Source organism: Pantherophis guttatus, chromosome 1 (assembly GCF_059756535.1).
Source record: "Pantherophis guttatus breed Tessera chromosome 1, ASM5975653v1, whole genome shotgun sequence".
Lineage (NCBI taxonomy): Eukaryota > Metazoa > Chordata > Lepidosauria > Squamata > Colubridae > Pantherophis > Pantherophis guttatus.
The window spans coordinates 9,573,292-9,588,377 of NC_142063.1; the positions used below are offsets into that span (position 1 = coordinate 9,573,292).

The 15,086-nt window shown below is 45.7% G+C and overlaps 1 protein-coding gene across 2 annotated transcripts in view; it reads left to right on the forward strand.

Moving 5' to 3' along the window:
* The window catches only part of LOC117668667 (perilipin-3-like), a 28,657-nt gene extending 17,615 nt beyond the window's left edge, over positions 1–11,042 (forward strand). For both annotated transcript variants that reach the window (XM_034422734.3, XM_087894010.1), the window contains exons 3-8: positions 1,117–1,312; positions 3,733–3,815; positions 4,862–5,147; positions 7,481–7,680; positions 9,199–9,327; positions 9,419–11,042. In XM_034422734.3, the coding sequence (XP_034278625.1) occupies positions 1,117–1,312; positions 3,733–3,815; positions 4,862–5,147; positions 7,481–7,680; positions 9,199–9,327; positions 9,419–9,766 (1,242 nt within the window). In that variant the 3' untranslated portion in view covers positions 9,767–11,042. The remainder of the gene's footprint in view (positions 1–1,116; positions 1,313–3,732; positions 3,816–4,861; positions 5,148–7,480; positions 7,681–9,198; positions 9,328–9,418) is intronic.
* The last annotated feature ends 4,044 nt before the right edge of the window (positions 11,043–15,086 follow it).

Sequence of the window (15,086 nt, forward strand, 5' to 3'; positions counted from 1 at the left end):
AGCGAGCGGCGACCGGGCCGGGGACCAATTCGGGGGCATGGCCAGCCAATGTTATTACCGGTTCTTCGAACTATTAAAAATTGTTACTACTGGTTCTTGCGAACCGGTGCGAACCGAGAGCAACCCACCACTGCTTGTCGTTAAGTGAATCTGTCTTCCCCATTGACTTTGCTGGTCAGATGGTCGCAAAAGGGACTCATGACCCTGGGACACAGCAAAGGTCATTAATAGGAGTCCATCGCTAAGCGTCTGAATTTTGATCACATCACCATGGGAACGTTGCGGTGGTCGTAAGTGTGAAAAATGGTCATAAGTCACCTTTTTCAGTGCCGTTGTAACTTTGAACAGTCACTAAATGAACTGTTGTAAATCAAGGACTACCTGTCCTGATAGTCCTCAACTTTTGACTTAATGACAATTTGAAGTTAGGATGGGCTTCCCTTCCCTAGCTGGGGAATTCTGGGAGTTGAAGTCCACCCACCCCACAAAATTAGTCCATCAAAAGGCTACAGACTGTGTATTCCTGCTGCAACAATCAACTTTCATTAGCAATAGCGCTTAGACTTATATACCGCTTCACAGTACTTTACAACCCTCTCTAAGCGATTTCCAGAGTCAGCCTATTGCCCCCCCCCAATAATCTAGGTCCTCATTTTACCGACCTCGGAAGGACGGAAGGCTGAGTCAACCTTGAGTTGGTTAGATTCGAACTCCTGGCAGTGGGCAGAGTCTGCTTGCAATCAGGGGTGAAATCCAGCAGGTTCTGACAGGTTCTGGCGAACCCGTAGCGGAAAGTTTGAGCAGTTCGGAGAACTGGCAAATACCACCTCTGGCTGGCCTCAGAGTGGGGTGGGAATAGGGATTTTGCAGTATCCTTCCCCTGGAGTGGGGTGGGAATGGAGATTTTGCAGTATCCTTCCCCTGCCACGCCCACCAAGCCACACCCATAGAACCCGTAGTAAAAAAAGTTGGATTTTACCACTGCTTGCAATCCTGCATTCTAGCCACTGCACCACCACAGCTCGTAAAAAAAAAAAATGGAGAAGCAGGGAGAAGGTGCGACTAAGTTGCTAGTTCTCATGGTTGCCGCTGTTTTCTCTTTCTTCCATTTGCCAGAATGTAGCTGATAGGGTAGCCAGCCTGCCGCTGGTCAGCTCCGCCTACGACATGGTCTCGGCGGCGTACGCCTCTACAAAAGAGAGCCATCCCTACATGAAGTCTGTCTGTGACATGGCGGAGAAAGGAGTGAAGACTATTGCTTCGGCGGCGGTCAGCGGCGCCCAACCCATCCTCAACAAACTGGAGCCACAGAGTGAGTACAATAAACGAAACTGCAGTCTCTTTTTTGCTTTCTTGTCTTTCCAAAAGACAACTGGACTTCCTTTGTTTTTCCTTGAAGACGTTTCGCTCCTCATCCAAGAAGCTTCTTCACTTCTGACGGAATGGTGAAGGATGGAAGGATTTATACTGCTTGCAGTCCTCTGGTCGTTTGCACTCTTTCTGAGAGTCGTTGAGGCCGTTTGGAGGTTTATCTGCGCCCTCAGGGTCACCTGAGTAGTGCAGATGGGTGTGTGGAACCTTCTTGGAACTGCTGAAAGGATTGTGTTATAAACAGGAGATCGGTGGCGTCGTAGCCCTCCCCCTCTGTTGAGAGAGGGCTGTTCAATCTTAATGTAGATGGCCTCTTTGACCCCTCTTTCAAACCAAGAGTCCTCTCTGTCCAAAATGTGGACTTTGCTGTCTTCAAAAGAGCGCCCTTTGTCTTTCAATCTTGAATCTTGTCCTGGTGGGCTTGTTCTGCTATGTTGTGCCATGTGCTTGTGAAGTGGTTGTTTTGTTTCTCCAATGTACATGTCTCACTTCATTATACTGCATATATCACATTGCTCAGTTTGTGTCTGCCTGTTTTATCCTTGCGGTGGACAAGCTTCTGCCTTAATGCTGATTTGAAAGTGGGATCAAAGAGACCATCTATGTCCGTGATGGCGAACCTATGGCACGTGTGCCACAGGTGGCACACATAGCCATATCAATGGGCACACGAGCTCAGCTCCAGCATGCATGCTCGCGCCAACCAGCTGATTTTCGGGCCTTCTTGGCCCACCAGAAGTAGGGAAACAGGCTGTTTCCTGCCTCCGGAGGGCATTGGGGATGGTGGTGGAGAAGGCCCGTTTTTCTCTCTCGCCAACCAGCTGATTTTCGGGCCTTCTTGGCCCACCGGAAGTAGGGAAACAGGCTGTTTCCTGCCTCCGGAGGGCATTGGGGATGGTGGTGGAGAAGGCCCGTTTTTCTCTCTCCAGGCTCCAGAGCCTTTCTAGGAGTCTGGGGAGGGCAAAAATGGCCTTCCCCACCCCCCCGGAGGCCCTCCAGTGGCTGGAAACGGCTCATTTGCCTTTTGCTCTTCTCAGGCTCCAGAGCCTTTCTAGGAACCTGGGGATGGCAAAAACGGCCTTCCCCACCTCCCGGAGGCCGTCTGGAGGCCGAAAACGGCCCGTTTGCCAACTTCCGGTGACACGTGTATGCGTGACACCCCCTGTGCTCCTCCCCCCCCCACTCCTGGCACACACTGGCAAAAAGGTTAGCCATCACTGATCTATGTTAAGATTGAACAGCCCTGTCTCAACAGAGGAGGAGAAATATGACACCACCTATCTCCTGTCTGCAACACAGTTCTTCCGGCAGTTTCCAGAAGGTTCCACACCCCTTTGCATTATTCAAATGACCCTGAGGGCACAGATAAACTTCCAAGTGGCCTCAATGACTCTCAGAGAGAATGCTAATAACCAGATGACTGCAAGGAATAGAAACCCTTTCCATTTCCCACCATTCAGTCAGAACTGAAGAAGCTTCTTGGATGAGAAGCAAAACGTCTTCAAGCAAAACCAAAGTCCAGTCGCCTTTTGGAAAAAAACACCTTTGGGACAACCATGACCTGGATGACTGAGAATCTCCGTAGAGTTTTGGTTTTCTTATTTTTTTTTTTAATTTCATTTATCAAATGTATTTGATGCACATCTCGCCATTCAAGGTGACCCTGAGTAGCTTTACCACAAGGTAAATTGCACAAACATTCAAACAATTATAAAGACGGACTCAAATTACAAAAATTAAAGCTAATTCAGAAAACCAAGAGTTTGGAGGGGAGAGGCAGGGGCTACGTTCTCTATTACAGGCACTCCCCAACTCACAATCATTCATTTAGTGACCATCTAAAGTTTTTATGATTATTTATTTACATTTAGTGGCACAATGGGCGAAGTTACAATTGGCACAAGTTCTGACGGGACTGGAAAAAGTGACTTGTGACCGATTTTTCACACTTATGACCGTTGTAGCATCCCCAAGATCACGGGATCAAAATTTGGGCGTTTTGACAACTCGCTCATATTTATGAGACAGTTTCTTGGGATCAAGGGATGGTAACCTTCCCAGCTGGCTTCGGACAAGCAAAGTCAGTGGGGGAAGGCAGATCCGTTTAACAACAACCGCAAAATGGTTGTTAAGTGAGTTTTGCCCCACTTTGTGACTTTTTTGCCACACTTCTGCAAATCGCTGCAGTCGTTAAGAGAACCATGTGGTTGTTAACTGAATCTGCCTTCTCCCCCTTGACGCCGTAGCTCGGTGAGCAATCATATGCATAACCACGTAAAAGGGACTTGATTGCATGGGGAATGGCCACCATGTTGACTTTTTTGACCTCCGGAGACAGGCTAACCCTTTCTTCGTCTCCAGTTTCCACAGCGAATGAATACGCCTTGAAAGGCTTGGACAAACTGGAAGAGAAGCTGCCAATTCTCCAACAGCCCACAGATAAGGTAATGAAAACCTTCCTTCCGGCTTACTCAAATTATGATTCGAAGATCAAAAATTTTATCCAGTCAACAGATTGATTCATGCTTCAAGTGACAATTTCTGCCTGCTACATCAGTGCAGTAGCTGAATTTGGAAAAAAACTACGTTTTACAGAGAAGAAGTAGGTTTAGATTGACAAGGGAATTTTTTTTAAATGAAGCTCCGTCGGTTGAATGTCTACCTAGATTCAGCTTATGCCAGCCGAGGGCTGGCTTGAAAGAGAGAAAAAAAAGACAAACAGTGATTGGTGGATTCTGACTTGTCAGCCATCATAGTTAAGGAGGTTAAGCCAAGGTTTGACAGGTGTAGATGGTGTCATATTGTAAATTCTGGGCCCAAAACTAGCATATAAATAATTTAAACAAGTATATTTTAACCTCAGTCCCTTTAAGATGGATGGACTTCAACTCCCAGAATTCCCCAGCCAGCCATGCTGGCTGGGGAATTCTGGGAGTTGAAATCCATCCATCTTAAAGGGACCAAGGTTGAAAAACATTGACATAGATAAATAAATATTTATCTCAATGCATAAAATTACATTCCACTTTCTTGGGAGTTTGAAAATAGAAATTGGTTTACAGAGACTTTTGAGGCATTTTCTAAGATCACTTGATTACTATTGAATGACCACTACAAAAAAATTGTAAAATCGGCTGCCTCAATTTACAACCGTGATTTCATTCCCAATGACGGTCGTAAGTGGAAGACGATCTACACAGCCAGCTATTCTCATTAAGCACCTGAGGGCAGGACAAGGAGCAATGGATGGGAAACTAATCAAGGAGAGAAGCAACCTGGAATTAAGGAGAAACTTTCTGAGAGTGAGGACAATTAGCCAGTGGAACAGCTTGCCACCGGAAGCTGTGGGTGCTCCAAAACGAGATTTTTAAGAAGAGATTGGACAGTCACTTGTCTGAAATGGGATAGAGTTTCTTGCTTGAGCAAAGGGGGCTGGACTAGAAGATCTCCAAGGTCCCTTCCAACTCTGTTTATTCTGTTCTTCTTTCAGATCATTTCGGACACAAAAGACCTGGTGACCGGAGCTAAGGAGGCGGTGAGTTCCACCGTCAGCGGCATGGTGGACAAAACCAAGGAAGTAGTCCAGGGCGGCGTGGAGATGACCCGCTCGGCTGTCCAAAGTGGTGTGGAGATGACCCGCTCGGCGGTTTCCAGCAGTGTCAACACCGTGATGGAGTCCTCAGTGGGACAGATGGTGTCCAGCAATTTGGAAGCTGCCCTTGGAAAATCTGAAGAGATCGTGGACCATTATCTTCCCATGACCGATGAAGAACTGGGTGAGTCGGTTGTCCGAAAGAAGCTGAAAGTTTTCAGCCACCGTAAGATGGGTGGGCTTCAACTCTCAGAATACTCCAGCCAGCCATACGTGGGGTCCTTGGTGTTGTCTCTGAGTTTGGTTGCCTTTGTCACTGCGTTGTGTTTGCCAGCTGAGCGTCCATTCTAAGACTTAAGGTAGCCTGTCGGAGAACTTGATCACGTCTCTGTAGTAACAGAGATAAGACTGTCTTGTGATTTCTGAGCTACTGCGCAAGTCCAAGTTTAAGGAAGTAACTTCCTGATTTATTTATTTATTTATTTATTTATTTATTTATTTATTTATTTATTTATTTATTTATTTATTTATTTATTTATTTATTATTTAAATTTGTATGCCGCCCTTCTCCCAAAGGACTCAGGGCGGTGAACAGCCAAAATTAAAATACATACAATATGAAACTTAAATTAATTTAAAAGCAGAATTAAATCAAATTGGCTTCCCAAAAATTAAAACCCACTACCCTTAAAATAACCCATTAAAATTTTAAGCCAGCCCAGCTTGCTGAAATAGGAAGGTCTTCAAAGCTCGACGGAAGGTCCGGAGGTCCGGGATCAGTCGTATTCCTGGGGGTAGCTCGTTCCAGAGGGCGGGTGCCCCCACAGAGAAGGCTCTCCCCCTGGGGTCGTCAGTCGACATTGCTTGACCGATGGCACCGTGAGGAGGCCCTCTCTGTGGGACCGAGTTGGCCGGTGGCAGGTTATCGGTGGCAGAAGGTGGTGTCGTAAATAACCGGGCCCTAAGCCATGGAGTGCTTTAAAGGTGAGAACCAATACCTTGAAGCGCACCTGGAAGACCACCGGAAGCCAGTGCAGCTCGCGCAGGCAAGATGTCACATGGGAGCGTCTTGTTCGTCTCTGAGATGGGCTGCCGGTAAAGATGTAGTTAGCTAGTTTTTTCTATCTTTATAATAAAATCCTTATTAGAATATATACAGTACTTCAGGTTTTCTTTCTTTGAAAGTATACAGCATGGAAAACAAGATCCATTCACCTCTAATTAATTACAGTTTCCCCAGAGGGGGGAACGAGGCTGATTCACGCTTCGACAGTCGTCTTGGAGACGTTTCATGACCCAACTAGGTAACATCATCAGAGCTAGAAGGGAGTGGGGATTTCCCTCTGTTTACACAAAGTGGCTTGCCCTGTCAGTATTGGTGGGGGTGGCCTTGGTGGTTCCTTGAATAGGCTGTGGTTTATTGTTAGCTTGTTTGTCTGAGTTAGTAGTGGCAAGCTACTGTATGTAAAATAGAAAGGAAACCCCACACTCCTCCTAGCACTGATGATGTTACCTAGTTGGGCAATGAAATGTCTCCAAGTAAACCACCAAGCTCAGAGAGAACCCCACAATCCTCATCCTCCTTCTCCTCCTCCTCCCTGCAAACCCCACTCCCTTCTAGCACTTGATGGTGTTATCTAGTTGGGTCATGAAATGTCTCCAAGAAAACAGTCATGCTCAGAGAGCACCTCATAGTTGTCGTTCTCCTCCTCCTCCTCCTCCTCCACTCCACTCCACTCCACTAATCCTACTCCCTTGTAGCCCTGATGATGTTACCTAGTTGGGTCATGAAAGGTCTGCAGGAAAACCACCCAGCTCAGAGAGTACCTGTTCTGCGCCAGCTACGGACCCCAAAGAACGCAGTACCCACAAAGTCTGTACAAACCTTAGTTTACTAAATTAAATCAGTCTTTTTCAAACAAAGGCTGTTAATTAACTTTCTTAACAGCCTATAAGAATCCAAAGAATAAATAATAGTAATCTTACTAGGATTGGCAGAAAGCCCAGAAGCAATTTGCAGAGAACTAAGATCAAGACGCGAAGGAGAGGGAACGAAGTTGTTCCCTGCAAATTGCTTTAGTCGGCGTTCCTCCTTAAATAGGCTAAGGGAGTGGCCAATTAGCCCCAAGCCTTACTCTCGAGGAGACCTCCTCCTGAGGAGCCACTCCTGCCTTTTGGCAGCTCTGCGCGCCCGTGCATCGAGAAGAGGCTCCTCCTCTTCGTCCTCTTCACCCATGGAAGCTTCTAGAGGTTCTGAAGACCCTGGCTGAATCCCCCGCCTCTGGCACCACATCTTCTCCAGCCTCCTCATTGTCCGACTCGAGTGCCAGCTGCACAGGCTGCTGGCGCAGCACCACACCAGCCTCCTCGCTGTCGGAATCAGCTACAACCCGCACAGGCCGCTGACGGGCCACAACAGTACCAAGGACTCCACGGTTCAACCCCGAGCTACATAGATTCTCTTGTGTTTGGCTAGGTGTGGTGGGTAACTCCAATTTTTATCGCTCCTTTTTCTAGCCAAGCTGGCTACCTCCGTGGAGGGCTTCGAAATTGGCACGGTGGAGCAGCAGAAGGAGCAGAAAAGTTACTTTGTGCGCCTGGGGTCCTTGTCCAGCAAACTTCGTCACCGGGCCTTCCAGCACTCCCTGGTTAAGTTGAAAAGGGCCAAGCAGGGAACCCAAGACTCCCTGTCCCAGCTGCACCAGACCATTGAACTGGTAAGGAGAAACGGATATGGGATGGAAGCCGTAGTGGCACAATGGGGCCCTGGTGGCACAGTGGTTAGAATGCGATATTGCAGGCTGACTCTGCCCACGGCCAGGAGTTCGATCCTGACTGGCTCAAGATTGACTCTTTTGAGCCTGCCATCCTTCCGGGATTGGTAAAACGAGGAGCCAGATTGTTGGGGAGGCAATAGGTTGACTCTCTAAACGGCTTAAGCGAGGGCTGTAAAGCACCGTGAAGTGGTATATAAGTCTTAAGTGCTATTGCTATTGCTATCATCTATCCATCCACCTACCCATCCTTCTCTCTCTCTCTCTCCCTCTCTCTCCCTCTCTCTCTCTCCCTCCCTCTCTCCTATCTACAATATTTCTTTCTCATTTCTCTCTCTCTCTCTCTTCTATCTACAATATATCTCTCTCTTTCTCTCTCTCTCTCACTCTCTCTTCTATCTACAATCTCTCTCTCCCTCTCTCTCTTCTATCTACAATCTCTCTCTCATACTCTCATTTCTCTCTCTCCCCTCTCTCTCTTCTATCTACAATCTCTCCCTCCCTCCCTCTCTCTCCTATCTACAATCTCTCGCACACACACTCATTTCTCTCTCTCTCTCATTTCTCTCTCTCCCTCCCTCTCCCTTTCTCTCTCCTATCTACAATATCACTCTCATTTCTCCCCCTCTCTCTCTTCTATCTACAATATATTTCTCTCATTTCTCTCCTCTCTCCCCCTCTCTCTCTTCTATCTACAATCTCTCTCCCCCTCTCTCTCCCTTCTATCTACAATCTCTCTCTCCCCCTCTCTCCTATCTACAATATCTCTCTCATTTCTCTCTCCCTCTCTCTTCTATCTACAATCTCTCTCCCCGTCTCTCTCCCTTCTATCTACAATCTCTCTCTCCCCCACTCTCTCCTATCTACAATATCTTTCTCATTTCTCTCTCCCTCTCTCTTCTATCTACAATATCTCTCCCTCTCTCTCTCTCCTATCTACAATCTCTCTCACACACACTCATTTCTCTCTCTCATTTCTCTCTTCCTCCCTCTCTTCTATCTACAATCTCTCTCTCCCTCTCTCTCTCTTCTACCTACAATATATCTCTCTCATTTCTCTCTCTCCCCCTCTCTCCCCTTCTCTCTTCTATCTACAATCTCTCTCCTATCTACAATATTTCTCATTTCTCTCTTTCTCTTCTATCTATCTATCTATCTATATATCATTTCTCTCTCTCTCTCTCTCTCTCTCCTCTATCTACAATCTCTCTCACACACACATTTCTCTCTCTTTCCCCTCCTCTCTCCCTCTCTCTCTTCTATCTACAATCTCTCTCTCTCTCTCTCTTTCTCTTTCCTGCAGGCCAGATCTAAGCACTCCTTAGGCCGGATCTGGCCCCCATTCCTTGAATTTGACACTCCTGGTATAGACTCTTTGGGGTTCCTGTTTGGCTATTTATTCCCCCCCCCCCATTTTTTTTCAGAGTTGCTGACTCAGCCCTTTCCTTTCTCTCTTCTCAGATTGAACACGTCAAACAGGGGGTTGATCAGAAGATTCAAAGTGGCCAAGAAAAGCTCCACCAGATGTGGCTTCAGTGGCATCAAAAACAGGCTCCTGAGGAGACTCAGAAGGAGGCCCCCAAGCCACAGGTACAGAATAACAGAGTTGGAAGGGACCTCAGAGGTCTTCTAGTCCAACCCCCTGCTAACTAACCTGACTCTCGCTTGGATCCTGTTACAGGAGATCGAGTCCCAAGCTCTGGAGGTCTCCCGCGGACTCACCCAACAGTTGCAGTCAGCTACAACAACACTGGTCTCCAACCTCCAAGGTCTACCAGCCGGCCTCCAAGAGAAAGTGGGTCTCATCCGCCAGAACGTCGACGAGCTCCGTACCGCCTTCATGACCGCTGGATCTTTCCAAGATCTGCCGGGATCCATTCTAGCTCAGAGTCGGGAAAAAGTCGCCAAGGCCCGTCAGTTGACGGATGAGCTGATGGATCACGTGGTCCAAAATGTCCCTCCTACTTGGCTTGTAGGCCCTTTCTCGCCCTCAGGCAAACCAGAGGGGGAAGAAATAGAAATGAAATAGCATTTCAAAGATGTGAGCAATTCAGAATATTGTTAAGTGTAAGGGGTTTTTTTTTGAGGGGGGAGCAAAGGGAAGAATTAAGCTTGGCTGCAAATAGTTTAAATAAATATAGAATTTTTGGTGCAAAAGATTGCCGGACCATGCAAAGCCCAGAAGTTTTTTTTGACAGTCTGGTTGCTTTGGTTTTTCTAACACAATCCAGTGAAATTTTGGGCTCGATGGCTTATTTCGCCCAATTTAACACGGCTGACTTAGTACTGTAAATTGGCAATTGGAGAGGCATTTTTTTTCCCTCACTAACTCATCTTTAAAAGCAAAATTTTTTACATCGCAGGATTAGGAGAATAGAATCCATTTTAAATGGATAGGGCCAAAATTAAGAAACGGTTATCTGTATTTTTCATCTGCGCCCAAATTATTTTTTTTCAATCGCAGGGAAGATTATTCTTGCAAAGGAAATCTGGGAGACGAAGAATTATTCACGTTTGGTGCAAAATGCAGCAAAACAACGGGGAAGTTTAACCAATTACACCCAACTAGTGCCTTTTTCCTCTCAATTTTTTCTTCCCCGTGATAATTCTCTGGCTTAATTGGTCTTTCTCTCCCCTCCACCTTTTCTGCTGAGGACATGGATTCAGGGTTTTTGCAAAGAGTGACAGAACTGAGAAAGCTGAAATTGCCAGAAATGTAAGCGGGATGAAGAGATGGAGACAAAGATTAGGAAATTATCTGTTTTCTTTTTATTCCCGCATTCCGGTCCTTTTTATTCAGCCTTTCTTCGGTGCCTGTAAATTTGAGGTGAGAGGAAGGAAAATGAGATTAAACATTTTTGCAAAGTTTCTTCTGTATTTGCAAGTGAAGTTATCTAGGGCAGTGTAACATCCTTTGGCTAAAGTTTTTCCCATCATTTACATCACCAGCCTCTAAAGTTGGCAACTTTTAAGACTTGTGGACTTCAACGCCCAGAATTCCCCAGCCAGCCATGTATGGCTGGCTGGGGAATTCTGGGCGTTGAAGTCCACAAGTTTTAAAAGTTGCCAACTTTGGAGACCCCTGATTTACAGGGTAGACACCTTCATCTTTGAAGGAGGGGAACCAATACAGATGATCAAACTTATTTCATTTTCAGCTCCTTGCTTGTAATGGCTTTCAGAGTTTTCCATGCGCTCTTTGTATGTTCTGTAAACATGGATTTGCCCTCCATACTTCCCATTGTCAATTTTATAACCCGTGCCTTAACTCACAAAATAAAACTAATATCACATTGCATTAAAAAGCTGGAAACTTTTTTTTTGGTATGTTTTCCAAGGGGAGAAGTGGGGGGGGAGGAGAGGTCATCCAACTGTCCCAATTGCTCCCTTTGCTCTAGGACGAGGTGGCCTTTGCTAATTTGGAATCCAAAAGGGGGAACATGAGGACTAGAAGCTTTAAGAGATGGCTGTAGGCTTGGGTGCATGTAGCAGCAGGAAATCAGATCAGTTATGCATTGGGAAAGGACAACAGCTAAGAGAAAAATCATATCCCATCCGCAAAAGAAAACGTATAAAAGGTTACACATTAAAAAAATAAATAAAAAAGGGAAGGATGGGGGAAGATCTTTGATTTTTGCATGTCAGTTTTTCTTGGGGAGTGGTGCAGTGGCCTAGAGGTGGAGCTCTCGCCTCACAATCAGGAGGCTGTGAGTTCAATCCTAGGTAGTGGCAGATATTTCTCTCTCTGGGCACAATGATAATATATCTCCTGAATATAACTCCGCACTGGTGACAGGAAGGGCATCTGGACAGGAAACCCTCTGCTAGCTCCATTCAGTTGCCCAGATTCTACCCCGCAAGGGATTATGGGGTCATTAAACGAAGATGATGATGTCAGTTTTTCTTGGGAGCAGAACACAGAAATACTTCCATTTCCAACCGTAAGTATGATCCTATAGATCAGTGTTTCTCAACCTTGGTAGCTTGAAGAGGGGTGGACTTCAACTCCCAGAATCCCCCAGCCAGCGCTGCTGGCTGGGGGATTCTGGGAGTTGAAGTCCACCCCTCTTCAAGCTACCAAGGTTGAGAAACACTGCTATAGGTTATATAGTGTAGAAAGTCACTATAGAATGAAATATAGAAGATTCATTCTATAGAAGAATGAAATATTTGGGGAATATTAAAAGACAAAATATTATATTTCCCTAAAGGAAGAAATGGAGAAACATGCTCTTAAAGACAGAAAGCAAACTCGGTCTTTCTTAATAGGCCCCAAGCAGAAACTGAGGAGGCCAGCTTTTAGGAATGCAGATTTGGCAATCCATTCAAGACAGGATATTTCGAAACTCCTTGCAGCAAAGCTAAGGAAGGCAGAGTGATAGGATTAGAAAGCAGCCCCTCACCCAAGATCCAACACAGGACTAAAGCCATTAGCCACAACAGGAATTGCCCAACACCCTTTCAGAATACAAGCAGGGGTGAAATCCAGCAGGTTCTGACAGGTTCTGGAGAACCAGTAGCAGAAATTTTGAGCAGTTTGGAGAACTGGCAAATACCACCTCTGGCTGGCCCCAGAGTGGGATGGGAATGGAGATTTTGCAATCTCCTTCCCCCCCAGGAGTGGGGAGGGAATGGGGATTTTGCAGTATCCTTCCCTTGGAGTGAGGTGGGAATGGAGATTTTGCAGTATCCTTCCCCTGGAGTGAGGTGGGAATGGGGATTTTGCAGTATCCTTCCCCTGGAGTGAGGTGGGAATGGAGATTTTGCAGTATCCTTCCCCTGCCACGCCCACCACGCCACGCCCACAGAACCGGTAGTAAAAGAATTTGGATTTCACCAATCCAAATTTGGAACAATCCAAACTTCACCTGGGAACTCAGATAAACAATCATATATATTTAGCTAATGTAACTTGGGTTAACAAAAGCAATTGCCATTCATACAATACACACAACCTGCTCAGTTTTAAACTTGGGAGATGCCCAGAAAGAAACTGAGTGTGCAAGGAAGAAAGGACAACAACACCTATCAGCTGTGAGCATCGCACCATTGGGTGTGAGCATGGCATCTTGCACATGGTGTGTGATTCCTTTTTGAAAAATAATTTTTATGAAAAGTTTTTAAAAGAACATAAAAACAAACCAAGTGAAAACAGGGAAGGGAAGGGAAGGAATACAAGAAAAATGAAGGAAGGGAGGAAATACAAGAAAAGGGAAGGGAGGGAGGAGGGAAGGAAGGAAATACAAAAAGAAGGATGGACAAGAAAATGGGAGAAGGGAAGGAAATAGGAAGGAAGGAAATACAGGAAAAAGGAAGGAAGGAAGGCAGAAAGGAAGAAAGTAAATGCAAGAGGAAGCAGGGATGGACAAGGAAGAAGGGAAGGAAATAGGAAGGAAGGAAATACGAGAAGAAGGAAGGAAGGAAATGCAAGAGGAAGCAAGGATGGACAAGAAAAAGGAAGGAAGAAGGGAAGGAAATAGGAAGGAAATATAAGAAAAAGGAAGGAAGAAGGGAAGGAAATAGGAAGGAAATACAAGAAAAAGGGAAGGATGGACAAGAAAATGGGAGAAGGGAAGGAAATAGGAAGGAAGGAAATACAGGAAAAAGGAAGGAAGGAAGGCAGGAAGGAAGAAAGAAAGGAAATGCAAGAGGAAGCAAGGATGGACAAGGAAGAAGGGTAGGAAATAGGAAGGGAGGAAATGCAAGAAAAAGGAAGGAAGGCAGGAAGGAAGGAAGGAAGAAAGGAAATGCAAGAGGAAGCAAGGATGGACAAGAAAAGGGAAGGAAGAAGGGAAGGAAATATAAGAAAAAGGGAAGGAAGAAGGGTAGGAAATAAGGAAGGAAATACAAGAAAAAGGAAGAAAGGCAGGAAGGAAGAAAGGAAATGCAGGAGAAAGCAAGGATGGACATGAAAAGGGAAGGAAGAAGGGAAGGAAATAGAAAGGAAATATAAGAAAAAGGGAAGGAAGAAGGGTAGGAAATAGGAAGGAAGGGAATACAAGAAAAAAGGATGAAGACAGGCAGGCAGGCAGGATCAAAGGGGCCAAAACAAAGAATAAGCTTCCAAGTAATATGTTCCCCTGAAATAAAATCCAAGGCTTCCATTGTCCATTAAAGTCTGTTTATTAGGAACATATCAAATTGGCAAGGACTTGGTGTAATTCCGACTCTGACCCGGATCCAGAATTACACCCAATAAAAAGCAAAAGACAGAAACACACAGACACACCCCAGTCACAACCTCCAATAAACTCTCAGGCCATCAGTCCGGTGATTCCAAACTCCATCGTCCTCCAGCTGCAGGCATCTTTTCTGTTCTCACGGGAAAGGAAAGCCACCTAGACATAACATTCCCCCTTTATCTCTATAACCCCCCTTTCAACAGTTAGGCTTAGGACCTGGTTATCTACGGGACCGCCTGTTACCACCAATAGCCTCCCACCGACCATTACGCTCCCATAGAGAGGGGCTCCTCCGGGTGCCGTCGGCCAAACAATGTCGGCTGTCGGCCCCCAGGGGGAGGGCCTTCTCTGTGGGGGCACCTACGATTTGGAACGAGCTCCCCCCGGAGATACGGAGGATCCTGGATCTGCGCACCTTCCGCCGCGCGCTTAAGACTTTTCTATTTTATCAAGCTGGCTTGGCCTAAATCTTCCCCCTTTTAAATGTGGAAATTTTAAATTTTAAATTCGTCTTATTTATAGGGTCATGGGTAAGGCGTTTTAAATTGGGGAGCCATTTTGGATTTAATTCTGTTTTAAAACGTATTTTAATGTTTATATTGTATGTTTTTTAATTTTGGCTGTTCAACGCCCCGAGTCCTTCGGGAGAGGGGGCGGTATAAAAATCTAATAAATAAATAAATAAATAAATAAATAAATAAATAAATAAATAAACAAACAAACAAACAAACAAACAAACAAACAAACAGTTAGAGAGTGGCGAGCCTGAAGTAATACTAAATTCCTTCACTAGCAAACCTAAAAGCTGAGAAAAGGATAGACAAAGGCTACGATTAAAAAAATGGCTACACATATGTCATTTTCAGAGTCGACACATGTTCAATTCCCTTTGCAGCAAACATAAATAACAATCACAAAATTATCGCTTGCCCTGTAAATGACAAGCCGAGGTGGTATTCAGCCGGTTCGGGAAAACCAATAGGGGAAATTTAGAGTAGTTCAAATAACCGGCAAATCGCACCACCGTTTGGACCACTGTGCCACAGCTCTGTCCGGATGGGACTTAGGCCGCATCCGGACAGATGGAGAGGAGCAGGCCTTGAAAGGCTGCTCGGTCGAGCCTCGCCGTGCTGAAGCTGCGCACGTGTGCCTCACATTTTTGGCGAA